General features: G+C 38.5%; 2 protein-coding genes across 4 annotated transcripts; one reads left to right on the forward strand and one right to left on the reverse strand.

Annotated features, from left to right (window-relative positions):
• Positions 1 to 645: 645 nt before the first annotated feature.
• On the reverse strand, positions 646 to 17,026 carry LOC132101407 (caprin-1-like). 3 transcript variants are annotated; one of them, XM_059506342.1, is made up of 18 exons: positions 16,872 to 17,026; positions 16,164 to 16,343; positions 14,412 to 14,474; positions 14,245 to 14,331; positions 13,857 to 14,095; positions 13,186 to 13,268; positions 11,894 to 12,046; positions 11,723 to 11,775; positions 6,632 to 6,715; positions 6,326 to 6,490; positions 6,133 to 6,241; positions 5,974 to 6,035; positions 5,742 to 5,852; positions 4,751 to 4,894; positions 3,418 to 3,571; positions 2,890 to 3,090; positions 1,293 to 1,399; positions 646 to 1,153 (listed from the first exon to the last, which is right to left on the reverse strand). In XM_059506342.1, the coding sequence occupies exons 2-18, from the start codon at positions 16,341 to 16,343 to the stop codon at positions 1,067 to 1,069; spliced, it is 2,082 nt and encodes a 693-aa protein (XP_059362325.1). In that variant the 5' UTR covers positions 16,872 to 17,026; the 3' UTR covers positions 646 to 1,066. The 3 variants fall into 3 exon arrangements, with proteins under 3 accessions (XP_059362325.1, XP_059362324.1, XP_059362327.1); XM_059506341.1 differs by having other exon boundaries at positions 2,890 to 3,093; XM_059506344.1 differs by lacking the exon at positions 4,751 to 4,894 and having other exon boundaries at positions 2,890 to 3,093.
• Positions 17,027 to 21,772: 4,746 nt separating this feature from the next.
• LOC132101404 (rhombotin-2) lies at positions 21,773 to 25,323 on the forward strand. Its single transcript, XM_059506336.1, has 3 exons — positions 21,773 to 22,357; positions 23,127 to 23,342; positions 24,841 to 25,323. The coding sequence occupies exons 1-3, from the start codon at positions 22,317 to 22,319 to the stop codon at positions 25,061 to 25,063; spliced, it is 480 nt and encodes a 159-aa protein (XP_059362319.1). The 5' UTR covers positions 21,773 to 22,316; the 3' UTR covers positions 25,064 to 25,323.
• Positions 25,324 to 26,873: the final 1,550 nt, after the last annotated feature.

A 26,873-nucleotide genomic window follows, 5' to 3' on the forward strand; every position in this document is an offset into this window, starting at 1 on the left:
TCAGACATAAACCGCGCTTTTTTTGTAGTAAGTTGCTATATAGTTTTGTCAGATTAGTCAAGGCTGTAATATTATCATTGTGGGAGATGTTGTCTTTCTGCGGAAACGTAATTGCGTTACATTGGAGCTCTATGAAATAAATTCAACTTTTAAAACTTGCCTTGCTACCCTCACAGTGTGCATAGTGTGTAACACTCGTGTTTTTTTAATCGTAATTTTTGCATTCAAAATGTGAGTGCATAAGTTACGAAAATAGGTTTAAAGTCTCTTTTTTTCTTTAGCCTTTAACTCCAATATCTACATAATGTTTTTGTTCAGAAGATCACCAACAGTTACCTACATTAGTAGTGATAGCTTATATAGAAGTAGCATTGAAAGGGAAAGCCAATAACACAGAGAATCCTTAGATTTGCAATTGGTTTTAGACAGCTGCTTATGTAGGACTTGTATATGCAAATAAAACCTCTGGAATAAAGCATTTTTAACAAGCGTATTAAAAGTGTTTTTTTTTTTATTTGGAGCAGTACTCAAGGTCATTTAGGTTGATAGGAAAAGTATACGGACATCCAAATAAAGCCAAATGTGTCTGACTTGAATCATGTGTAATCATGAATACAAAAAAAAAAAAAAAACAGCAGTAAAGCATTTAACGCAACACATCTTTATTGAAACTCTTGAAGTAATATCACTTTACAAACTGAGACTCTTAATGTACCAAAAGAAACATTTTAGAACCAAAATTAATAAGTGTGAACAAAAAAAGGGGCAGCAAAAGAATTGCCAATTTTGGACCATTTGTGGCAGGTATGAGTTTTATTTCAAACTAAAAAATAAAATAAATTAAGTCTTTCAAGTTCACAGGTATCTGTTAAACACAGGGTACGTTTAAAATCTTGACACTGGCTTTTCAGCTTGCTTTCTGAATCACTGAACCATTTTCTCAGTTTTAACATATTAGGGTAAGATGTTGTCCGATCAATTCCATGAAGGTGAGAGAAGGGGGGACATATGCACTTCAGTATTTCAATGTTCACTGTGGTCCAGATGTAAGCTCAGTTCACAAGGCTTAAGACCGCATAGCTGGAGCACTCCCTCGTGGGACCCCTCGAGCCCCTTGGCCAGCACCACGTTTATAGTTCTGTTGGTAACCATCCTGTGGAGAGACAAATAAAAGGATTAAAAAAAGGACAAGTGACAAAAGTCAATGTCTCAACGGTATTTTGAGGATGGGTTGAGCGAGGCTAATGCTAAAATAAAAAAGAGAAACTTATAGCATCAAAAGCAGAACTGACCCGCTGATAGCCGTTGTTGGAATAGTCACGAGGTGCGCTGAATTGGGTTTGTCCATATCCAGAGTTTGCAGAGTTAGAGAAGTGTGGGCGATAACCATCATATCCCCCTGAAATAAACAAAACCTCTGATGATTGAGCCATCAACAGCCAAGTTTCAATCCAGTTTTTGCACCTTTGTAATTGACAAAGAATATGCCTTTTTTTTTTACTTGCCGGTTTCCATCCAACTGACCCTTTACTGATTAAATGGTGAGCGTCACGACATCATCCCTTTTTCTTTTTTTAAATGGAGTCTTGCGTAAGTTTGTGTATCGCTAATTTTTTTTTTTCCCCTTTAGCAGTTTCCATACATAATTTCACCTATTGCGTAAATTATATATGCTAGTAGCCTGTTCTTCATCCACTTAAAACAAGCCTATTAAATTGTATAGGCCTGCCTAAAATTAAGTGTCATGAGTTTTTTTTGGTACTTCATGATAGACTATTTAGCCATTTGTTAATCAAGCATTATTCTTAGATCGGAGCAGTTGTATTAACCTATTATTTTTCTGATTAACTTTTAGAGGAAATGTTCATTTCGGTTATTTTATTACTCCTAAACAACAATTGACAGTTGTTAAGACATTACAGACAAGTTTGTTAAATTACAATTAAATGAAATTTGAATTGAAACGTCCCAGCGCAACATCCGACAGGTTTTCCCAGATCGCATCACAAACAAAATTAACAAATGAAAGAAAAAACTAAAACTGTGCAACAATCAGCAGCCTAAATGCAGAATTTGGTCTCATTTTTGTGATGCGCTCGAGAAAGCAGCATCCTGTTTCCTTTATATTAAAAAAAAAGCAGCATAATGTTGTGAAAGTACACAAAGGAATATTTAGAATAGTTTTGAAAAGGGTTGGATGATGTCCACAGTGAAACATCATGATGGACGATGACATTGGGGGGCGGGGTTAGGGGGTGCATCCAAAGCGTGAATCTGTTTACAGAAAGGCACAGAAAACATAACGCATTCTACGGAGCCACTAACGGGACATGGTTAGCCGCTTGCTAGTGGTAATTACACTGCATGAAAGTTCACTTACCACATACACCGTAAGGAGAGATGACTGATAGGTAGGGTTATAACAATTCACTCGATTTCATTTTTTTTTTTTTTTTACAAAATGAGATTTAAGAAATTATAAATTAAATGTCCTTTTATTATTGCTTTGAAAAAATGCTGCACATTTCTTTGTGAAACTGAAATATACGAATATAGCACTTCACACAGACAAAATAAGGTTCTTTCAATTTAAAATTAGTCAACCACTGCATCTTAATCATGATCCAAACTAAAATGCTGCATACATGCAACATGAGCAGTTTTTAATTTAAATTAGATTGTTGCAAAAGTTAAGAGAGAAATAATGTTGTCATAACATTTTATCGATAAATGGCATTTCCATCAGCTATATCAGTAAATTTTGAAGCGCTTAATTTTTCCGCAAAAAATCCTTGGATGGAAACCTGCCTAATGACTTCAATGATTTTCTAATAAAAAAAATAATAATAAAAAGTATACTACTGCTACAAACACAATATTGTTCTGTACCTCTGAAACCATTGGATTGTCCTCTGTAGCCATTGATCATCCCACGTGAGTTACGAGGACCTCCACGAGAAATTCCTCTGCTGTTGTAGAAGGACTGAGCCTGACGGCTGAACCCATTGCCCTGGCCACCTGACTGCTGGGACATGGGCTGGGGGCCAGTGGAGTTGGGGAGTGACTGGTCTTGAGCATGGAAGGCACCAACTACTGTGAATACAGGGATAAAACAGCTGGATTAAACATTATTATTATTATTATTATTATATTAATCAAACATCCAATCAGTCAGTCAAACTTGATTATGCATGTATGAATATGTATTTTGAAGGGATTTATATAAAAAAAAAAAAAACTTCATATTTCAATAGCTTACAAATGGCATTATGTAGGGCGCAGGGAATAGTCAAAGTTTATATTATTGGCTCCACAGTTGCTTGCTTCCATGAGCCACATGTTGAGAAGTGCTGACTATATACAGGATTATATTGGGGTATTAAAAAATGATTGAGGAATTCTGAAGATTTTCCTCACCAGTTTGGAGCTGCTCTGGCGGCATATCAGCTTGCTCCACAGGGTGTTGTGTCTGGCTATTAAAACCCTGGCTGTAGCTATTCTGGTATTGGCTGGCCTGCTTTATTGAGTCCGTATCATTAACTGGTGGGATAGGAGCATTGAGGTTGAACACCTGTCAGGAAGAACATGAGTAAGTGAACATTTTATATTCGGCAATGGAGTATCCAACACACAAGTTTGGTAACTAAATGAAGCCTTCAGATTTATGAGAATTATCTTCATTCTTCAAAATATATCTTATGTTCAACAAAGCAACACATACAGGTTTGGAACGACATGAGGGAAAGTAAATGACAATTTTCAATTTTGGGTGAACTATCCCTTTAAGTTAAAACACCCACACACACAAAAGTATAAGTTATCTTAATTTAAAGCACAAATACAGACACATGCGCACATACACCTTACTTTGTAAATCGATTGGATTTCTGAAGCACATTAGCAATTTTGTGTACGGTCTACTGTCCATGTCCAGAAAGGTAAGAAAAACATCAAAGTAGTCCATGTGACATCAGTTCACACAGCTTCAATGGAGGGACTGAGAGCTCTCGGACTAAATCTAAAATATCTTAAACTGTGTTACGAAGATAAACTGAGGTATTACGGGTTTGGAACAACATGAGGGTGAGTTATTAATGACATAATTTTGCTATTTGGGTGAGCCAACCCTTTCAATTTGAAGTGACAATGACGATTAAATGTCAATTATGTTTTTGTGTTGTGGAAACGACATGTCATATTACATTCTTCAAATTGGTAATTTTAGTATTGCGAAAAACAAGATGGTTATTCAATTCAGGATTAAAACATACAGAAAACAAGCAACCGACATTCATGATCACGGAAACTGATGATTTCACTGAATCTCGCCGTCTACACTGGCTCAATGAAAAAAAAAAAGGAAAACCTTAACAGGAGGCTACTTAAGTATTCAGTTCTCGTTTTAAACTATTTTTCATTTTCAAGCCATCAATGTCTAAAGCTCTAAAAATGTCTAAGTCTAAAGTTTTTAATAACACTACAGCCACACGCAGAAACGAGCAGAGCTGCTTATTTTATGTAAAAAAAAATAAATAAAATTTAAAAAAAAGATTAACCATTCAGTAAGAAAGCTAATAATTATGAAACCAATGGAACTGCATTTTCAAGCACTTTATCCAAAATCCAAGTATTTTTCAAACCTTAAACACTACATTCAAATTGCAGTATTTAAGGATTTAAAGCACACGTATGAACCCTGCTGTTTTTACCAGTTTAAAACGTCTTAGTTTTTTTTATTCAGGCATGTTACCGTTTGCATGGACTGGAATGGGGCTGCATTGACATTGATGCCACTGCTGTGCAAGGGTTTGGATCCGGACTGAATCACTTGGGTCTGGGAGACCGGAGGGAGCACCGTTGATGGAGGCGGCTGCTCTGTCAAGGGCATGGAGGCCTACAGAGGACAAGCTAAGTTTTTGATTGCTGAAAATTACTTTATGCACATTTTGTGGAGTGAACATTTGGTTATATTAGAAAGCTCATATTCTAGCTACACAGTAATAGACCTGCCAACCTTGGCTTTTTTTTTTTTTTTTTTAGTACCATCAGCATGGTTTTTAGATTAAAAAATAAACTCCAGTACACTTCTGTATAGGGATGGGCGATATGAGCAAAAATTAATATCTTGTTATTTTTGGGATGATTTGCCGTATACAGTAGCCTCTCTCGCTCTCAGTATTTTGTATTTGGATTAAATAAAGTGAATGCAAGCATGTAGGCATATGTGCAAAAAAGGGCTATAAAATCACATTAAATTGTAACACTGCAATCTAAAAAAATCCTTTTAAGTTTGATGTAGCAGCTAATGCAATTCTGACAGTAAAAATGGAAATATTTCCATGGCTTTTTTAACATTTACAGATAGAGAATATACCTGTGAAATGCAAGTTATGCATTAAGGAAAACAGTACATCTCGAACACATTAATATTGAGTCTCTGTCAGCCTCACATGCAGCCTTTTGTCAGAGCATCTGACGAGGCGTCCGTGAGCCACTTTGAACTGAAACTATAGGCTACTAGGAGAGAAATAAAAACGCAGAAATAAAAAAATAAAAATAAAAAACCTGGTTGACCTCTTCCGTCTTTTTCTGTTGCTTGTTTTGAATACTGCACGTGGACAGAGGTACCTTGATGTAAAAATACGTAGCCAATACACATTGCGTACAGGTTGGCAGGTCTGTAATAAATAATTTGGAGAACTCATTGAATTCATGAAACGAACGGGCGCTTGATAACTTGCCTGAATAGGATCAATGGAGTCTGTCTGTGGTCGGGGATCAGCTGCGTGAGAAGATTGGTATATTGGAGGCGGTGTGGAGAAGGTTTCTGGTGATGGAGAGGCCATGGGGATCTGCAGACAAAGTAAATTCACATCTTATCTTTACACCGATATAAAAATCAATACTCTCATCTTTCTTTTACAGACAGATCAGCAAACTCATTTCCATCAAGAAGAACTTGGCTATACTCACTTGTGTGGGTTCAGGCTGAACGCCAACAGAAGGAGGCTGGGCAAGAAGAGACTCTGGGTGTGCTGCAGGTTGAGATACCAAAGCCCAAAGTTAGCTTGATTTAAAATGCTTAACCCATAAAGCTAACTGAATGACTATGTGGTGGAAATATGAACATACCTGGTGGACACACCATCGGTGGCATCTCCATATTAGGGACCGGTTTCATAGGTTGTGCCGATACAATAGCTGGATCAAGAGACTGTCCATCAAAATCAAGCATGGAGTCCTGGAAACAAAAAGAGCATTTAGCATGCATACAAACGTATGCCAAATAAGACAAACTTGCAAAAAAAAAAAAAAAAAAACCCACCTGCATGAAGTTGTATGGTCCCTGCATCTGTGCCATGAGATCCTGAACCACCTGCTGTCTAACCACAGGGTCTGAAGGGGGTGTTGGAGTTACTGTGGTCAGAGGATGGGGCTCTGGGACGACAGGGGCGGGGGCGGTCTGAACCTGCTGCATGGAGTTCACCACCTGTAACAGATCCAATAGGCTTTAGGCATTTGGAGTCAAAAAGGCTGAGAACCACTGATGTACTTATCCATACACAAAATATTAAACAAGGGCAAAAATAAAGTCTACATGGGTTACAATGCAGTTTCTAGGGCAGCTTACCTCCATCTCCGCACACCATTCCTCTCTTTGTTCCTTATCGCCAGTACTGTATGTGCTCTCCAAAACAAACTGCCTATTTACAAACTGGAGAGAAAGATAACAAAAAAGGTAAAAAAAAATTGGGAATCAAGAGAAAATTCTGCTTAAACCATCTTTACCTCTGAGCAAGATCATGCAATTATAGGGCCCTCACACATTCAACATGTCCCTGGGGGCAGCTGGCCAATTGACGCGCAGCATGAAAGGTTCGCGGGCAGTATAAATTGCATGGGCGCAAAAATTACATCAGAATCACAACTGAACGCTAGCACAGCTGATCAAACAGCGACCACGGCGGCTAACGTAATGTCTCGTTCCCGCCTCTCAGGGAACCGAGGTTACGATAGTAACCGGAGACGTTCCCTTCTCGAGGCGGTAACTCAACATTACGTCAGCTAAGACGTATATGGGAACTGTATAAAATCCTGCCGTGAGAGCAGTGAAGATAAGCCCTGAGCGGAGTCAATCACCCCCACACATAAGACAGTTCTAGCCAATGGCCGTGTCGCTAAGAGTGCTTTGCATCTGATAGGCGGAACTAGACCAATGAGACATCTGCTCCGACCCTAACGAAATTTGCATATCTTCATGCAATAAATGTGAAGACTGCACTCTAAACAGGGCAGATACAACACAAAAAGCACTCAAGCATGAGTTAAACACAGAGTCGACAGCTTTAAGGTGACAACTGCATAAACCGTATAAACCATAACACAGAGTTAGCAGCCATGGTAACTACTGTAAAGCTGGTTATAACCGAATGAATAAAACCTAACTCACCGAAAGTACATGTGACGCTACAGAGGATACATCCAGCTTGTAAAACCTGGCGAATGTGTTCTGGGAAGACCAGCCAGCAGAAAGACAAATCCTGGATAGACATACCTCTAGCCCAGGAGGAAGCAATTGCCCTCACAGAATGAGCTTTGAAGTTGAGGCAACAATCCTTCCCCTGGCATTCGTAAGTCAACGCGATAGCGTCCAAAATCCAATTTTGAAACAGCACGTCCCTTATTAAATCCACCAAAGCACGCGAACAGCTGGTCCGACTGACGAAAGGCGGCCGACCGATCCACATACATGCATACATACGCAAAGCCCTGACAGGGCATACGGCGCTCTGAGCATCACGCGAGGCTGACGGCTCAGCAGATAAGGCGGGCAGTGAAACAACCTGTGCTCTAAATGGTGTATTGAGTGACTTCGGAACATAACCTGGCCTCGGCCGGAGAGTGACATTACAGTCGCCAGGTCCGAAACAGATGCAATCATCGTTCACCGAAAACGCATGTAGGTCTCCAATGCGCTTTGCCGAGGCGAGAGCAAGAAGCAAGGCAGTCTTCAGGGAAAGCTCCTTATCCCCAATCGAAGCCAAGGGCTCGAACGGCGGTAGAGATAGAGCCCTCCAAACTAGAGCTAAATCCCACGGCGGCTCGGAGGGCGGCCGTGAAGGACACAATCTCCTCGCTCCCCTGAGAAAACTTATTACAAGAGCATGCTTGCCAATCGATTGCCCGTCAACCGGGGAACGAAAAGCGGCAATAGCGGCCACATACACCTTCAGCGTGGACGGCAAACTCCCGCAGTCCATTCTGTGATGTAGAAAGCATAAAACATCCGACACGGAACAGGTCCCCGGGTCAATATGAATGTCACAGTGAGTGCAGAGTGTGAGTGCAGAGCGTCCTGCTCGTTTATGGTCCCCACAGCGGCCACACATGAAGGTTCCACAGCTCGGGGCTGGGGTGCCATATCGTGCCGTTCGCTTGAGACAGCAGGTCCTTCCTGAGGGGGATTTGCCATGGGGGAGCCATCACTAACTCTCTCAGGTCCACGAACCAGGGCTAATTCAGCCAGTTCAGGGCCACGAGTATACCTGACGCTCTCTCCTCCCTGATTTTGCACAAAACAATAGGCAGAATCTTCACCGGAGGAAACGCGTAAAGCCTATTTTCCGGCCAGCATGATGTCAGAGCATCTCCCGGTAGCAGGGAGTGAGATAGCGAGAAGAACGTCTGACAGTGAGTGTTCTCGCTTGTGGCAAACAAATCCACTTCCGCCCTCCCGAATAGATCCCAAATCATTTGAACTGATCCTGGGTGAAGCCTCCACTCTCCTTGGCCCAATCCCAATTCTACCCCTTCCACTTTCCCCTAGGGGTAAGGGGATGGGCCAGATAGCCCTTCAAAGAAAGATTTTTCGGGACCACACTTCAAACGAAGGGGTATGAATCATCTAGGCAACATGGCTGCTACAGCGAACAAAAAGACACATAAATGTAAGCTTTTTGGCATGAATAAAGATTTTAGCAAAAAGTTGAGCTGTGCAAAAAATGGGATGCGATTTTTATTTCGCATCTCATCAGTAAAGATGCTGTGATTAGAAGTATATCTCCAGCACGTGCATTCAGATCAGGGTTGCCAGGATTTCACAACAAATCCTGCCCAGTTGCTTCTTAAAACTAGTCCAAAACTGGCCCAATCGCGTTTCCAGGAGGTTCCCCGATAAAAATTGCTTCCCGGGGTTAAAACTAATTTTTTGGAAGGGTTGCCTTGGTAAAATTCACATTTTAGGGGCTAAATATCACGTTATTTGTATTGGGGTTGCTTCAAACCGCGGACATGAAAAACAACCGCAGACTTGGCAACACTGGTTCAGGTGGAACGGCATTTACTACACAGAGCCGCAGTCTACCGACAACTAACACAAAATCGTTTTCAAAATCGACAAAGAATCGCCTGCGATTTTAACATCGATTTTGTGTAGATTGTCAGTGAATTACGGCCCGGTGTAGTAAATGCCAACCAGTGTTGCCAAGTCTGTGGTTGTTTTTCATGTCCACGGGTCGAAGCGACCCCAATACAAATAACATGATATTTAGCACCAAGGCAACCCTGCTAAAAAAAAACTTATATTGTAACCCCAGGAAGCAATTTTTATCGAGGAACCTCCTGGAAGTGCGATTGGACTAGTTTTGGACTAGTTTTGAGAAGCAACTGGGCAGGATTTGTTGTGAAAACCTGGCAACCCTGATCCGAACGCACATGCTGGAGATATACTTCTAATTACAGGAGCGTCTTTACTGAGGAGATGTGCATGAAAATCACATTCGATTTTTTTGCACAGCCCTAGCGAAAAGTAATCATTTATTTTATGTTACATTCAATGGTGAGTTCATATTATCATATTGCCACAGCATATGTCTGATCAGGCGATAACTGCCGTAGACTAAATCCCCCAATAATTAGAAACCGGTAGCCGAGGATGACACGCTGACTCTCTCGCGGCGCGGGCTCCTTTTCCGACTCTGATGTCTCTTTCCAGGCACGGACCACTGCTCGTTTCGGCTAAAACGGCCGTTCGGTTCGGGGCAGGGCGCCACGGCGGGCTGTCCAGCCGGTCCGTGGGCCTGGCGAGGTGCCGATGAAGAGTGGGACCTCATAGATGAAGACTGGAGTGAGCAACGAGGCGTCTCTGCGTCTTGGAGAAACTCTCCGTGACCGACTCCACGGCGTCACCAAAGAGGCCAGAGGGAGTAACTGAAGCGTTTAAAAGCGTCCTGCATAGGCTTTGTCCGCCTGGTGGGCTGTGAACCTGCACGGCTTGGAGGGCAGGCTGCGGTCCGAACCCAACGCTGAGGAAGACGTGCACAGGTGCGCGGCAACGGTCTCCTCGACAGGGGGCATGCGCACATACCCGTGGGACTCCGCTCCGTCTACGTGCGCGAACATGGCCTGTGTTGGCAGAGTGGGTGCACGCCGATTGGGGTGCAGCCCACGACTTCATGTGCTCATGTACGTCTGGGAAGAATGGGGTTCTACTCCTCGATGCGGCCTGACGGCGGCTCGACTGGAGGAACCACGAGTCCAGCTTACTTTTTACAGGCTCGTCAGGTGCGTTCCAGGTGAGGTCCAGCTCCGTGACGGCCTTGCCGAGGATCCTGACGAGCTCCTCCTGGAGGTCTGCAGGGTCCTCGTGGTCAGGGCGGTCCGACTAAGTCGCCCAATCCTTCTCTGACGCAGAGAGCGACAGAGTCGTCTTCCTCGCCAGCTCCGAAGGCGACGAAGTTCGCGACGGCTTGGGGGGGGGGGAGGAAGCTATCGTCCGCGAAGCTGAAAGCATCGAACTCGTCTTGGGGCGGGGGAGAGCCCACCAGCGGCTTGCTGGCGGCCGTGGGCCTCATCCCCGCGGTTGCCCGAGCCACCTCCCTTCTGGCTCTGAGGGCGCGCACTGGCAGCTCAGCGCATTGAGCGCACATGTCATCCATGAAAGCCGCCTCGGCGTGGGCGAGGCTAGGATGGTAAAACAGAAGTGGTGAGGGTCCTGCGGGTCAAGGGGACCCGCACAAATCTGGCAGGTAGCAGCCATCGGATGCAGAGAGGAAACGGGCGAGTAATCCGTTAATGCAACTTCTACGATGGTAAAATAAGACTAAGCATGAAGACAAAACTTCTAGCGTGAATGAAGATTCTGACGTAATTTTCGAGCCCATGCAATTTATACTGCCCATGAACCTGTCATTATTTGCATGCTTCGAGTCAATTGGTCAGCTGCCCCCAGCTGGCGTTAGCCAATAAGATTTCAGCGAAAGTGGAGAAGGGAGGAGTTCCCATATACGTCTTAGCTGACGTAATGTTGAGTTACCGCCTCGAGAAGGGAACCAGTATGTCCATCCTAAACCCTGGTTTATTCTTGCCGAATCAATGAGAATGTTGCATTTGCAAACCAGTGTTACTTTAGTATCACTACTAAAATACTATTCCTCTATTCTAGTTATTCATATTTTCAGTTCTCATTTTAATTGTAGTTGAGGTTTTCATATTTTTTTATTTTTTTTATCCCATATTAAAACAAACATTTTTTAACTTTTCAATTTTAAATTTTGATTACATTAAGTTGAACTAAGTTAAATTGAGAAATGCTACCCAAATAAGCTGAAAAAGAAAATATGGTTTTTGAATTAATGTTTACTTTGAATTAAAGTCTAAACTCACTCAAATGTGACCCCTTAAGCTTGCATCTTACAAAGTGCATTTAACTAACTTGCCTTACCTCTGTCACCTCAATTGGAATGGGTTCTGCGTACGCCTCTGTCATTTCACCCTCTGTTAGGACACAAAGTCAGTTTTTAGAAACCAGGCTGTATTGCAGTGGTTTCAGAATGAGTCACTCAATTGAGCAATGTGAGGAGGAGTGTTTTAAATGAAATGAGGAGTGTTTTACCAGTGTCTGGAAGGTGCTCCTCTGCTTCAGACACTTCCACTGCAGCTGTCGGCTCCTCCTCTTCCTCCGTGCAAACTCCGTTCTGATGAGACTGCATTTTATCAAAGTAGCCGCTCTGCAAAACCCGCTCCAACATCTCATTCAGTGCTTTATCTGAAAGACAATTTGCAATTTGTTCCTGCGATGCAAAACTGAATTACATGAAAAAACAACTCTAATATATGTTGATGGTGTTTAAGAGAAAAAAAAAAAAAAAAAAAAGTTAAAAACAGCTATGTTGCTTAATGCTTTTTTAATTTCTTTGGAAACCATGATACATTGTCAGGATTGGCTTTAAAAAAATAAATCCTATGTAACAAGTGTTTTTATGGTCCGTTTTGATCACTTTACTGCATCTACACAAAATAAAAAGTAAATGATTACAAACAAAAACGGATTTAAATTTTCTTTTTTTAAATTAACAAATGTGAGAACCATCACACTGCCAGCCCAGCTGGTGCATAGCAAATTAATTTATTTATATGACATGAGCCACATGATCTGCCAAGGAATACCACTGAAGAAAATGCTAGAAGCTTTTAGGGCTACTGTAGGGGATAGATCATTTTAACTAGTTTGACAATAAAAATATATTCCTGTGAAAATTAGCAGCATTTTAATATGCACCAACAGCAACATCAAGACTGCTATATACCTCAAACTTGGGCAAAATTTTTTAATTGATCTATGGATTCCCCACAATGATCAAGTGATCTTACACAGTCAGTGTCCCCAAGCACACAGCTGCAGGATCACACTGCGATACAGAAGACAGGGGACATGGATCATGCCACTCCATCCACTGCTGAGTCAGCACATGGCACCAAGGCTGAATGCTGCAGAATATGCGACCTTCGCCTATTATCCATACCTTGCTTTAGTAAGCCTTTGGTAAAAACCCCAAGTATGATGCGGAACAATTTATGCAACATTCTATAATGACCAAGTTTTATTTTTACACATACATACACACACACACACACACACGTGTATATATAAAAATGCATGTGAAAGCTTTCAAAACATATTACGAGATTTTTCCTGAAAATGCAAGTATAGATAAGGTTGGATACTTGTTTTCTCTTTTCCTTGCTAAATATAAACATGAATATTTTACCCCTTAAAAACCACAAAAAGCTGATACACACCACAAAATCAAAAAATCTATGAATAATTTCACCTTAAACTTCCTAAACACAGATGTTATGAGCTATCAGACCCTAAAAAGAAGATTACAAGTCCATTTGACATACATGTTGTTCCTGCTACAGGCTTGTCCTTCCCCTCTAAAAGTTCCCATAAGTGCTGTGATGCTTCTTGATACTGGTCAGTTAACCTGTGGGAGATAAAGGCATCCCATTATGAATATATAATCAAAAAGATAAGCAAACTCAATTTATTAATTTAACCAAACGCATAATATATTCATTATATTATATTAAAGAGAGAGAGAAAATAGAATTTCACCCAATCTGCACTCAATCCATATGGAACTCTTTTATAATGTCTATGAATATCTTCAAGCGTAAAACTTTTGGAAAACTTTATATTCTATTCAAAACCTCTGCCATTTCATTAAAAATATTAATTTGGGTTTCAAATATAAACTTAAATCATTTGGGTTTAAAGTTGTTAGGTTGAGTAATTGACCATTTTTAATTCAAGTGAAGTAACCCTTTAAACTTTCAAAATGACAAATAATTATAAGTACAGTTTCAAAGACGCTGTCAACCTTCCTCAACCTTAACATGCTCTGCCAATGCAGAGACCTCAAAAGACATCCAAATGTATATAAAACTCTTAATTCAGAGAGTTACAGTTGGAAGAACATCAATTCTTTAGTTTGTTAACAGTATAGTTATCATTTGCAAGTAATTTCAAAATGGAGAAAAGTAGTGTGGATCTGGATGACCGTAAACTTCACCTGATGTTTTGGTCACGTTCAGGCCCCACAAGCTTGTAAAACTCATCTAGGGAAGTAAGGTCGCTCTCAGTAAGCAGCGAAGGTCCGCCAGCTCCTTGAAGTAGCTCTTGCCGCACACTTTCATCCCCAAGTCGGTCCAGAAGGAACTGCAGCTCCAGAACTCGTTTCAGCCTTTTCTGTTCCACCTCTTCACGCTGGAGTTGCTCACGACGTGCTGCTTTCTTAACACTCTTCTGGATCTACCCAAAGCAATAGATGCAGGAGACATTCTGACTCATGTCGAAACCTTAAAGTGCATTTCAATAGTAGATCTACACACATTAACAAACATAAATAAACTGTAGGTCCTCAGGCTACGGAAGAGTAAATTGAAATCTCATGTACTCACTTCTTGACCCAATGCCAAAAAGCTCTTGTGCAGTTCCCGTGCAAAGTCAAGGTTATGGATTACCTCCTGGTACTTAGACAGGGCTTCCTGGATTGATTTGGAAAAAGAAGAGATTTCAGAAATCTGAAACAAATGACAGGCAACAAAAATATGGAGCGTTTACCCACCAGCTGGTCCTGGTTGAGACGTTCCCCTTTGACCTTTCTGGCCTCATAGTCATCAAGCTTGCTCTGCAAGAAGACAAGTGAGAGAAAAATAGAAATAGGTTTGGAAAAATAAGCTGTGTAATAAAATGACAGTACAATGTAGAAGTAATCTCACAGGTGTATGTATTCATTTCCCCATCTCAAACTCCAGCTGAATTGGTCATCACAAGAACAAATGACAGAGATAAAGCATACAATCAGGCCATTCAAAATAAACTTTTGCACTTAATTGTATGCAAGAACACAAACGAGCAAGCATACATCTTTAAAAATTCTGGGGTCAATAAGATTTTGTTTTTGAAAGAAGTCAGCCTTAAGCGTCACATGACCCTTCAGAAACAATTGTAAAATCAAGGTGTTCTGCTTAATATTTTTAGAATATGGTTATAAACTTTTCATGATTCTTCTAATAGAAAGTTTAAAATGGCATTTATTTCTTGTAACATTACAAGTCTTTCCGGTGTCACAGTTTTATGCATCCTGCAGTGAACTGAAAGACAAATACCTTTAAAGAACATTGTACATAATATTTGCAATTATGAAACTAATTTCCCCATTTAAAGTGGATCAAGAGTGAGGACTTTGTTCCAGAAAGCTCCGGCATGTGGTCGAGTTATGTGGAGATTATCCCATTACACAAAGTTGGTGAGAGACAGGGCAGGTTCTCTTTCCACAAATGTATAATGTTGGAATGGGCGTCAAGGGGGTTGGGTTGGGGGTCAATGACAATTTTATTTTAATTTTTTCCCCAGTGAATTATCCCATTAACGAAATATCCCTTAGTTTTCGACGCACAATCATTAAGACAAGAAATAAACCAATTTAAAAGCAATGTGCTGCACTGTCACCAAGTTAAATGTCTCTCCTGCAGGATCCAAAGGCGCTTACCGTGTGTCCTGAAGGCTCACCTGCCTCTGACACATTTACCTCGGCAAGACAAGCCTGAGACAATCAAAAATGTTAACCAATTTAAAATCTCTCTTTTTTTTTTTTGCCTCCGGCAGTTTCCCCATTTTTAGCATGCTGAACCTGTTGTAGGACGCCATCTTAGCTTTATCTCCATGTGCGCGCTAAACAAACCGTGAACGTAGAAACTGACAAACATGTTAAGAAATAACTTTGCGTCACATCGCGGATTAAAAAGAGGGGATAAACAAGTATCCATGTAATACATTTGTCAAGATAAATGGAATAACGTCAATAGTTGACCGGCTAGCATGTGCTAAAACTACAAATGCTAGCCGGTTAGCATTTGTAGTTGACGATAAAAAGAACAGTTAAAAGGGCACAATTATATAAATGATAAGCGATTTGCCTTTAACTTACATTTAAGATGTTGGTTCATACACCATGACAAATGCATATAAATACAGCAAATGTTTCATATACGTTTAATAGACCGGATTGTCTGCGTTAGAGAAGGTTTCCCTTAATTTGATCAAATTTAACACGTTTTTGACATTTATTGTCCATTCACCAATAAGTCACACCACGGAGATCCTAGGATGATGTGCGTTTACTTACTTAGTCAAAAGAAATGTATATAAACTTCGCCAGATTGCGTGAAATAAATAACGGAGAACAAAAGGCTCGAGTGATGTGGGTTAGAAGAATGAACTGAGGACGCGAGACAACAACATCGTTTATCCATCCATTTGTATGTTGTAATGTTAGTTCTGATTAAGTTGACATGTTACGGAGATAAACCAGTACCTTTTTCTTCTCCATATTGCGCACTTTCTTTTCAAGAACCACCAGCACCTGCTTCAGGGCCTCTGAAGGGGCTCCTGTCAGCTGGGTGCTGGCTGAGATCTGGTTCATCGATCCGGGAGCAGATCCCAAGTCTGGGCTGGCAGACTTCACAGTCCTGGTGCCATTTGTTGCCGAGGGCATCTAATCAAGGATAAAGGATACGTTTTAATATCAAAATAGGAAAAAAATGAGGAATAAAATAAAATGATAAACAGCATTTGAACATGTTGTAGGCTGCTGTGATCGATGATGGTTTCATTTTCGATCACATTTCATCCACTTATTCTTTCACTCAGATCGACCAAATCTTTCAGTTATGATACCAAGGTATTAAATCATACATGTTCTAATAATAAAGGTAAGCATATAACTATAATATAACGAAATTATACAGAAAATATTTCGTCTGATAGTAGCAAATCTCAGCAGGACGCGACAGGGACGCATTATGAATAAAATCCTATCCACGTCTATATTTTTTAATAAGTCAAACTCTAAAAATTATAAAGATATTTGACAAACGCTAGAAGTACGTTAGACTGCGAAATTCCCAAACACTGTCATAGCAACCCATTGTCCGCAGATTAGACTCAAACTGTGTCCAAATCAACACAAGATCCAGACTATGTAACGTTAACGTCTGTGATTTGGATTCAGATATGTGCTCACCTTTATGCGCAATATGTCCACAAGTGTATAAAATAATCGTCTGGAGTCAAATAAGCCGAAGCGTTAAATGTGTTGCTTTTATTTTTTCTTCCAATTTATTATAGGATCCGCCCCGCCGGCCTCACCGACAACTGAGAGCGAGTGAGAGGCGAGGAAAAGATTTATAAAGAGGAAGGGCCCGGTTTTGAGGCGACCAGGATTATGCCTGTGCCTTACTGACATTTATATGCAGGTAATCATTACGTTTACTTCTTGTCTGATGAAAGTACAACTAAAAAATAAAGATAACTTATGAAACGCATAGGAAAGAGTCATTAAGATGTCAGAAAATACTAAGATTTTAATCAGTTGTAAAACGGGCATACAATGACTCCCTCATCTGGATTTGTCGCTGATCGCGTGCGAAACCGAACAGGCTGGCTTTATATAAACATGAAGATAGAGGAAAATGAGCAGATGGTTAAAAATGTTATATTTTGTATGACTGTATTTTATTTTATTTCGCTGACAGGGCTTTCTTTTTTTCAATATCATGCCAAGTGACGATTATATCATATTAAACTACCTCTTTCCAGATTCGGCGGTTCTTAACTTTTTTAATGGTTATTGTTTATTTTTCGGCTAAAATGTAAGGTTTTAAACGACGAAACAAGTCTTTACAACGTGACATCGTTATTTAATGTAGTTATTATAATGTATATCAAACTATGGTCCAGCAGATGGCACCAGATAGAAGGAAGTGAATGCATGCAGACAACTCGAACTTTCTTTCCACAGCCTTCTTTTTAAGAGGAATAATAGAAAGCAAAAAATATTTTCTTTTTTTTATTTATTTGTATTAGGTTGACTACATTATTTAATAGTGTTTTTATTTGTGCCAAATAAATTGTTCTCCTATTGCATATGTGTATCTTTTCAAGCTTGTGAAGCATGTATCCCATACAAGAGGTATTTATATTGTAAAAGTATATAAAAATAAAGCTTATTTTTGCTTCTTTCTGTCTGTAAAACTCAAACTATTCAAAAACCATGTGAATGCAGTTGCACAAGCTTTTGTTTGGCAAATACAGGAAGCAGTTAACATGGTTGCTCTGCTCTTTGATAGCACTGTTCTATTGAAAGGGTGTTTTCTTTCAGGAATAATACTGATTAGAGGAAGATCTCATGGGAGAGTGAAGCTCTCTTTCATCGAGTGACTCATTTCCGTTCTCTATTGTGTTTAGTAACAGCAGCAGCAGTCCTCAACATAAACATTTAAAGTCCAGTGCACTGATACATATATTAGTGTCACAAACAGAGGATAACTGATCATCGGAAGTTTGCAATCAACAAATCACAAACTTGTAATAACAAAAATGTTTTTACTTAGTCCAAAATAATGGTGCTCGACCATGCTCCTTAAAATTGAGCCAACAATAGTTAAAGCTGAGATTAGGCAGGAAGCATAGCTTGGCTATTGCTGTTTCAGAGTATATGCTATCAGAGGGTCAACAACACATCAGGCTCTCTCCTTACAGGAAATACGCCTTACTGTGATTACTCAGCCTGTAATGGATCTCTTTTCCAGTATGTTAAAGGAAGCCTGGCCTGTAATTAAAACAGAGCATGTCCAACACATCCAGTAAGAGAATATGTTTCAGTTTTTTTTTGTTATTGAGACAAGGCATGTTCCATGGCAAATGATCAGTCAATCCAATGGCATTTCCTATTAGTGCTGGCTTTCAATAAATCATAGACTACTCTTGCAGAGCCAAAATAATAAGAGAATGATCTCCTTCTAGAGTATTCAGATTTCTGGTTAAATCTGTATACAGTTTCAATGGCTGATTTTTAAATCCTAAATCCTAAACATGTACTTTATGCAACAACCATTTACTGTAAAGTTTTGCATTCATTCTGATATGAATGTTACAGTTAAACTATTGACAGTAACCACTGGCTTCTTTAGTATTTTCCCCCATACTATGGAAGTCATTGGCTACGGTCAACTGTTTGGTTTCTGACATTCTTTAAAATATCTATAACACTTTATGTTTAATGCATTGTAAATGTAGTTTTAATGCATTAATTATTCCTTGTAATTGCATTTTAGGTGAACTATACATGTTATGTCCTTTTTTAATACATTTTTACCTTTGACCTTTATGTCTGTAACATTCAACCATTAATCAAATTACTGCAACAGGTGTAAAGTAAAACGTGTTTTATGAGTTATTCTTTGTTAAAATGCTGAGTAAATTACTTTTTTTTCATACCACAATTGAAATTTTACACTATTATGCTATTTTGATGTCAGTGAAAAATACATTTAGGCCATTAGATTTCATGCCATATAACATACAATTTGGGGCAAATTGGCTGATATGAAAAACAAACATATATATATATATATATATAATGCTTTTTGTTAACTGTTTTTGGATTTTGGATAGAACAGTTTAGCTTGTGTTCAATTTATTTCGGTTTCTACAGAAATTATAGTAGAATTCCATTTTGCTGAAATCCATTCCTCAGACAATTAATATATTTATTTTGCACAATATATTGTCTTGCTGTGGCTCTCAGATTTTTGTAGGTTTTATTTAATTTTTTTTTTTTTGCACATAAGAAATATTGCATACATGAAACACAGCATTTTTAGAAAATACTTAATAACATTTCTACCTTACAGAGATGTTGCAAGCCATGTTGATGTATTTACTACATCCCTAACCATATATTAAGGAAACCCACCCCGAGTTAAGAAAGCTTTTCCTGCCAAGTAGATGAGTTGACAGTCCGTGGTTTCAGTGGTTTCCGAGGCACTGTCTCAAAAGCCCTTCTCCTATCAAGGGGGGCCATCTGGAGTTATCCAACCAATCAGAGTCCAGCAGGGTGATCAAGTGAAACAAGTAGGAAGTCAGCATGGCTCATACCACCCCCTGCCAAGGTTCATCTGTGCTCACTTCCTGTATATCCTCTGGGTTTGCTGTCTCCAATCCACAGGAAACGGTGGACGCCTTATTCAGACAGTTTAACAGATATTAAAAAACATACTGTTGAAGCAAACAAGTAAATGTTGTAGACATGTTATCATCTGCATTCTTGGAAAAACTGTTTTGCTAAAGATTGTACACTATAACTGTATATGTATATAAATAAGAACACACACATATATACTTAAGATTTTTGAATGTTTTTGAGTTTATCAATTGAATTTTTCAATGTTAAAAACAACGTTGGCTGCTTAATATTTTTGTGGAAACTGTTACGTTTTTTAGGGGGGGGGGGTTCTCTGATGAATAGAAAGTTCAACGAAGAGCATTTCTTTGAAACAGAAACCTTTTGTAACATTATAAATGTCTTAACTATTGCATTTGATTAATTGGATGCATCCTCGCTAAATAAAATAAATATTGTTTTATTTATTTTTTGCCATTTATTCAAAGTAATTTGAATAGTTGTGTATCATGGTTTTCGCAAAAAAAAAGTAATATTTATATGAGATTTTATACATTTTGCTAATTAAATGTAATAAAAGTTATCCCTACTTTCAACTGAACTTTACATTTGATGAAATGTAGATTTTTGAGTTATAAGTCAGAATTATCAAATTACAGCTGAAGGGCGATCATTGACCTCACAGGGTTAGGGGCAGATTGGCACAGTCAACATTTGGCTGAGATGCTGCCACTGAAGACCCTTCTAGCATTAATGATGTTTGGTAACCATTCAGTGTCCCAACAGTGTGCAGAGTGTTTTATCTCCTGGCCCAGTACTGCTGCTGCTGACACTACCCGAGCTACTCTGACAGGAGATAAGAGGAGTTTCCCCAACGACACCAAGCAGAGATGAGTGTGAGGAGATAGATCAGGAGAAAACACAACGAAAAAGCCATTTCCTGTGTTTTGTTTTTTAACCGCATTGAAATTACAGATGAAAGTGTTTTCATATGATTATACCTTTAACAATACATAAACATTGTGAATTAGGGTATGGGTTTTTGATCTTCTAGATGCCACGGACCCCAATAGATGATTATCCTCATGCGAGGGACCCCCATCATAAAATGTAAAATAATTTTAATTATTATTTTTTTTGTATGAAGGTCCAATTTGGACTGTAAAAAGTAAATATTATAAATATGTGTTAAATGTTGTTTGGAAAATGTTAAATATTAAAATATAGGTTACATTACTATGTTTAACTGATTTAGTTTTTTTGTTTTAATCTAAATTATTTATTTCTTAATTATCTTTTATAATTCATTCATAATCTATTTTGTTACTATTTATTTCATCCATTTATTTATAATAAAACTATTATTTTTAACTATTGAGTTTATTTGTATAAAATGTTTTAATCACGTTTTATTTGTTTTAATTTTTACTATTATTATTATTATTATTGTTTCACTGTTTTTCTCGAAACATTTCCACAGACCCCCAGCACTCTCATGGCCCCCAGTTTGAAAACCCTGTGTTTTGGTTATTTTTGAAAGTCAGTTGCTGCAAGGGCTCATACTCAGAATCTTTTGAAGGTTTACATCACTATTGCCAAGAACAAAACATGTTTTTAACAGTCTATCTGTTGTTGTTGTTGTTTTTTTTAATCAAATATATAAAATAGATTATAGAATTTATTATACAAATTATAACCCTTATTAGTTTATCTGACTTAACATAAAAATATTTATTTATCTTATTATTTATTTATTTATTTACAGTCATGGCTACAACCCTCTTGCAATGTTGCAGCTGTGTCCTTGACCTTGGCTTCTCCCTGTGTTTTCATGAACGCATTGATTATATGCTTTTTCCTCAATCTCTTTCATGTTTGGGTGACAGGAGCCTGTCTGTTTGAGCTCGTGACCCCTCCAGTCACGAGCCCACGGCTTTATAATTGCCTAGTGACTAGCGGCATGTAGGAGCGCTATTTCCTCTCATTGTCGAGCAGTCGTGAGCAGGAAGTCGGAAAAGAAAGCAGAAACTGAGGGGGCAGGGCAGGGCCATTTAAAAATACCTGCTACCCTCCTACAATAACGGGACCACAGACAGTAGCCCTACGGGACAGTGCTGTGGAGACTCGCAGCACAAAATGCAGCACAGAAAAGAAACCACGCTTGACGCAAACGCAGTAGCTCTGGAGTAATTAAACAACGCGGCTGGAGGGACATCTGCCTGTCATTACGTATTAGGCTTCTCAGAAACACATAGGACTGAATGCGTCGAGATAGAAATCTAATGCAAAGAAGCTACGTTGGATGCACTTGGGATTTAGCCTACATAATGTGTTCTATAGGTTGTAGATATTTAGTGCGCTAAGAAGGCAGCAAAGCAGGTGCATCTCTGAAGGCAGTTCATTGAGCTTGACGTTGATGGTGTTTCAGTTGATGGTCTTTCTTTCACTGGAAGTGCACGCATCAAATGTAGGCTACTACTGAATTATTCCTGAATAATATTTAATATGGCATCTACAATTGAACGGAAAACAATGGAAACGAATGAGTAAGTAAGACATATTGTTTGGTTTTCAATTTATTTAGGCTATCGTTGTTTGTATAGACAACAAGTACAACCAAAATAGTGCAATAGCCTATATTATGTAGCCTATTGGTTATATCAGTGTTTGCGCTTAGTTTAAAAATGTAAGTCACAGTCATTTTTTTTATTAGTGATAAGACGATTATACATTTGTAATAATCACATTTGGACTAATTTAAAGTCGCATTAACTAGTAGGCTATGATCGCGTTTTTACGAGTTAAGCTCATGAAGGATAGGCCTATTTTACTCAATGCATTAATAATCCAATAAAACGCTACCTTTTTCAAAAAGTGGATTAAACGGCTCTAGTCATGTGACTATGAAAAGAAGTGACTGTTTACATGAAATCAAAACAGTCTGCACTTTTGCTTATGCTTAACAATGCTGTATAAAATAAAATAATATTTGGTCACACATGTTAACCAGTGGGAATAAATGGGCTAATTTAAGAACGCGTGCAGTGACCCAAAGCGCCTCATTTGCCTACTGCACTTAACACTTTTCTCCCTTGGGATCGCGTGGCAGTAGTCTTTAGCAAACATTTATTTAAAAATCAAATGTAGGTATCTAGAAAATAAAAAAAAGAGTTGCGCAACTGATTTTAACCGTAAAGAACACACGTAACCATAACATACCATAAGTTTTATAGTGTTTTCAATGAAATACGCACTAGTGCCATCTGGTGTTCATAATGGCGTATCGCATGTTTGAATGTAAACGCTCCTCCACAGGGAGCCCGTGGACGAGGTGCTTCAGATGCCGCCGTCGCTGCTGACCTGTGGCGGCTGTCAGCAGAGCATCGGGGACCGCTTCTTCCTCAAGGCCATCGAGCAGTACTGGCACGAGGACTGTCTTAGCTGTGACCTCTGCGGCTGCCGCTTAGGCGAGGTGGGCCGCAGGCTTTACTACAAGCTTGGCAGGAAGCTGTGCAGGAGAGACTACCTCAGGTAAGACTGGCAGGCCTGGATTGAATTTTTCATTCTATAATTAACCCTGTGAAGCCTGACATATGTAATAATAATCTTTAAAAAATGAAATGGAATTTTAACTCTAGCTTTAAAGTCTAGTATGTTTCAAATATGTGTTTTATTTTTTATCAGGTATCATATTAAATACTTGCATCATGCTTTTATGGCTCATATTGTATGATATTTGAGCCCATACATTTTAGGAGAAAAAAGTTAGTATGTTTCAAATATGTTCAATACTTTTTTATATAGTACGATACTGGAAGCTATAGGCCTACTCTAGGAGAAAAAAAACACCTCAGTATCATTCAGAGATGCAAAGTATGTAATTTAGTGCAGATGCTGATATTCATATGACCAAAATGATGAAATTCTGATTTTCAGTAATTAAAAAAGCTTGTCATATAAATGATTTTTATAATAGTATGACAGATTTCTTACATTAAATGCAAAAATTTTATTGTGGCAGGCAAATTTCAGATTTTAACATAATTTTTCTAAAAAAAAAAAAAAAAAAAAAGAAATAATGAATGGATGAACAAGTACACCTTAGTTGCTTCAGTCGAGTAAGGGTTCAACCTGAAATACTATTAACAGAAAATTTGGGCTCCAGCCCTGAAAGGTTGTTTTTCAGCCCTGAAGTGTATGCTTACTTTTACTTTATAAAAATCTGTAAAGATATCACAGCAAAAAGACAAAATTACCAAGACCTGAAGGAGAGGCATTTTTAGAAGTATAATTAAAAACCTTTTCCTTGCTAAAAAGTCATGTAGTAGCCAAGTTTTAATCATAATTTTGAGGTATTAGAAATGTGTGTATTATATATGACCCTGAACCACAAAACCAATCATAAGCAGCACAAGTATGTTTGTAGCAATTGCCAAAAATACACTGCATGGGTCAAAGTGATACATTTTTATTTTATGCCAAAAATGCCAAAAAAGTAAAGATCATGTTACATAAAGACATTTTCTAAATTTCCTACCATAAATATATAAAAACTTAATTTATGATTAGTAATATGCATTGCTAAGGACTTCATTTGAATCACTTTAAAGGCAATTTTCTCAAATTTGTGTTCCAGATATTCCAGATTTTCAAATAGTTTAAATATTGTCCGGTCCTAATGAATCATACATCAATGGAAATTGATTTCAATTTCAACTTCAATTTATTCAGCCTTCAGATGATGTATAAATCCCAATTAAAAAAAAGAACCTTATGACTGGTTTTGTGGTCCAGGGTAACAAATATAATATATTTGGCTTTATAGGGTTTAACTGAATTATTGGCAAATCACAATTTACGTGTAATAAGCAAGTAAAGGGATAAACATGTATTGCATGCATATGTCTGTAAAACAAATATTCTTGTGAAGCATCTAGTGTAATTAAGAGGGTTGCACATTACTATAAAATCATGTATTAAATTAAGGTGGTTGTCTATCAAAAATATATTTCTGTTTCCTTCTCTGCAGACTGTTTGGTCAGGACGGGCTCTGTGCTTCCTGTGAAAAGAGGATCCGGGCTTTTGAAATGACCATGCGTGTCCGTGACAAAGTCTATCACCTCGAGTGCTTCAAATGCGCTGCCTGTCAGAAACACTTCTGCGTTGGAGACCGCTACCTGCTCATCAATTCGGACATTGTGTGTGAGCAGGACATTTTTGAGTGGACCAAAATTAATGGCAGCATAGTATAGTGTTCTACTAAAGTCCTAAGTGAAACGTAACATCCTGTCAACATTCGCAACAAACCCTTTACTAAAAAAGAATAATTATCTTTCTGGCTCCAGGAGCCACCGCTATGGACATGATATAAACTTTCATCTCATATATTTGAGAAAAATTGCCACCAGCAAAATACACTTGATTTTCTATTGGTGTATTTTTAATAACAGCGTAAATACAGTTTGTAGTACATTGCAATAAAAGCTGATTCCCTTTGCTACTTTCACAGAAAGTTCAATTTGTTTAAGTAACACAATTGCCATAAAATGTTAAAACATCTTTCTTAGAGCCTAAATAAAGAAAATTACTTGTATACTCAGGCTTTTCTTCTTCACAGGAGAGAGACTCACCAATTACGTCATATTATAAGACAGAATTAATAAATCAATTACTTGTAACAAATACAGTAATGCTTTAGATTAGAGAATACACATTCACTGTTAAGAGCTTTCCATTAATAAACTACTAATTTGCTGCTTATTCATGGTTAGAAGTATATTTATATTTCAGTGATGTCAAAACTGAATCAGCATCATTACTCCAATCTTCAGTTACATGATCTTTCAGAAATCATTCAGATATGCTGATTTAGGACTGAAGAATCATTTCTTGATTTTTATTTTGTGCTGCTTAATATTTTTGTTGAAACCATGATACTTTACTTTTTTTCATGTTTAGTAGAACAGTATTTTTAAATAGATTTTTTTGTAATGATGTAAACTCTTTACTGTCACTTTTGATCAATGTAATGCACCTTATTAATTTCCTTAAAAATCTTACAGAACCCAGACTTTTTAACCATAATCTGTATCAAAATCAAACTAGGTGTAGTATGTTATTTCATGTAATTTTGGAGAAAACGTTTAGGTTATGCAGTTCACCACTATCATGTACACTGATAGGCCTACAAACTGAAAAACGAGAACAACTGTCAGATTAAGATCTGATGCTATAAAGAAAAAGTTCTCATTTATCCAGTCATGTAGATTAATTCAAAAGACTTGAAGGATACAGTGACAAATCCGGAAAAAAAACAACATCTGAAAAAAAAAGAAAAATCACATATAATGTATGCCATATTTTCCTGTACCCTTCTGGGGTTCACAGAGTTCAGAAGACCTGCGTGAGGGGGAGAGCCCTGTCATGGCAAAGGAACACATCTGAAAGCCACAGGTTCTAAACAGAGTTCGAATGCTGTTACATGTTTTCCATCCCACTGCCCAGCTTTGAAGGAGTTCTGGTTCTGAGCTTTACCAGAAGCCAGTGTTGAGACAGAAGTGAATGCTGCCCTTCTCTTAACTGGCTTTGGTAGACTGACCACATTCACTCCACACAGTCGCAGATATTTTTGTTAGTTGTACCACCTTTGCTGGCTGCCTCCGATAATTCATGATACAAAACAGGACTCCATACCATGAGGGGAAACTGAGAGATGGTCCCTGTGTTTTGTAAAAGACCGTAACAAGTTGTTGTTTGTGGAGCTCTTGATTATTGGCATTGGTGTTCTCGCTCTTAACAGAAGGGGGCGCCAAATATCCAAACAAATGGACTTGGAAAAAAGAAAAAAGACACGGGATCGACATTTAAATAACATGTAGCCTATGATTCGGTTAAAATGTCAATTAGTTTGGTATCTGCGTTTACTATAAATTAAATAAACTTTGGTATAATAATTGAAGATGTACACATTCAGATTTTATTGAAAAATATTTTTATTTTAGGAAACTTATATTCATTAATGTCATAAATGCCTTATTGGTTTCCATTTTGTTTTATTTTTTT

Source organism: Carassius carassius, chromosome 23 (genome assembly GCF_963082965.1).
Source record: "Carassius carassius chromosome 23, fCarCar2.1, whole genome shotgun sequence".
NCBI lineage: Eukaryota > Metazoa > Chordata > Actinopteri > Cypriniformes > Cyprinidae > Carassius > Carassius carassius.

Excerpts from the sequence above, each read along its gene's own strand:
- LOC132101407 (XM_059506341.1), bottom strand. The coding sequence starts at position 16,343 with ATGCCCTCGGCAACAAATGGCACCAGGACTGTGAAGTCTGCCAGCCCA. Across the intron at positions 6,491-6,631 it reads AATGGTGTGCGGAGATGGAG|GTGGTGAACTCCATGCAGCA; the intron begins GTAAGCTGCCCT and ends GATCTGTTACAG. Across the intron at positions 6,242-6,325 it reads GACCATACAACTTCATGCAG|GACTCCATGCTTGATTTTGA; the intron begins GTGGGTTTTTTT and ends TTTTGTTTCCAG.
- LOC132101404 (XM_059506336.1), top strand. The coding sequence starts at position 22,317 with ATGGCATCTACAATTGAACGGAAAACAATGGAAACGAATGA. Across the intron at positions 22,358-23,126 it reads AAAACAATGGAAACGAATGA|GGAGCCCGTGGACGAGGTGC; the intron begins GTAAGTAAGACA and ends GCTCCTCCACAG. Across the intron at positions 23,343-24,840 it reads TGCAGGAGAGACTACCTCAG|ACTGTTTGGTCAGGACGGGC; the intron begins GTAAGACTGGCA and ends CCTTCTCTGCAG.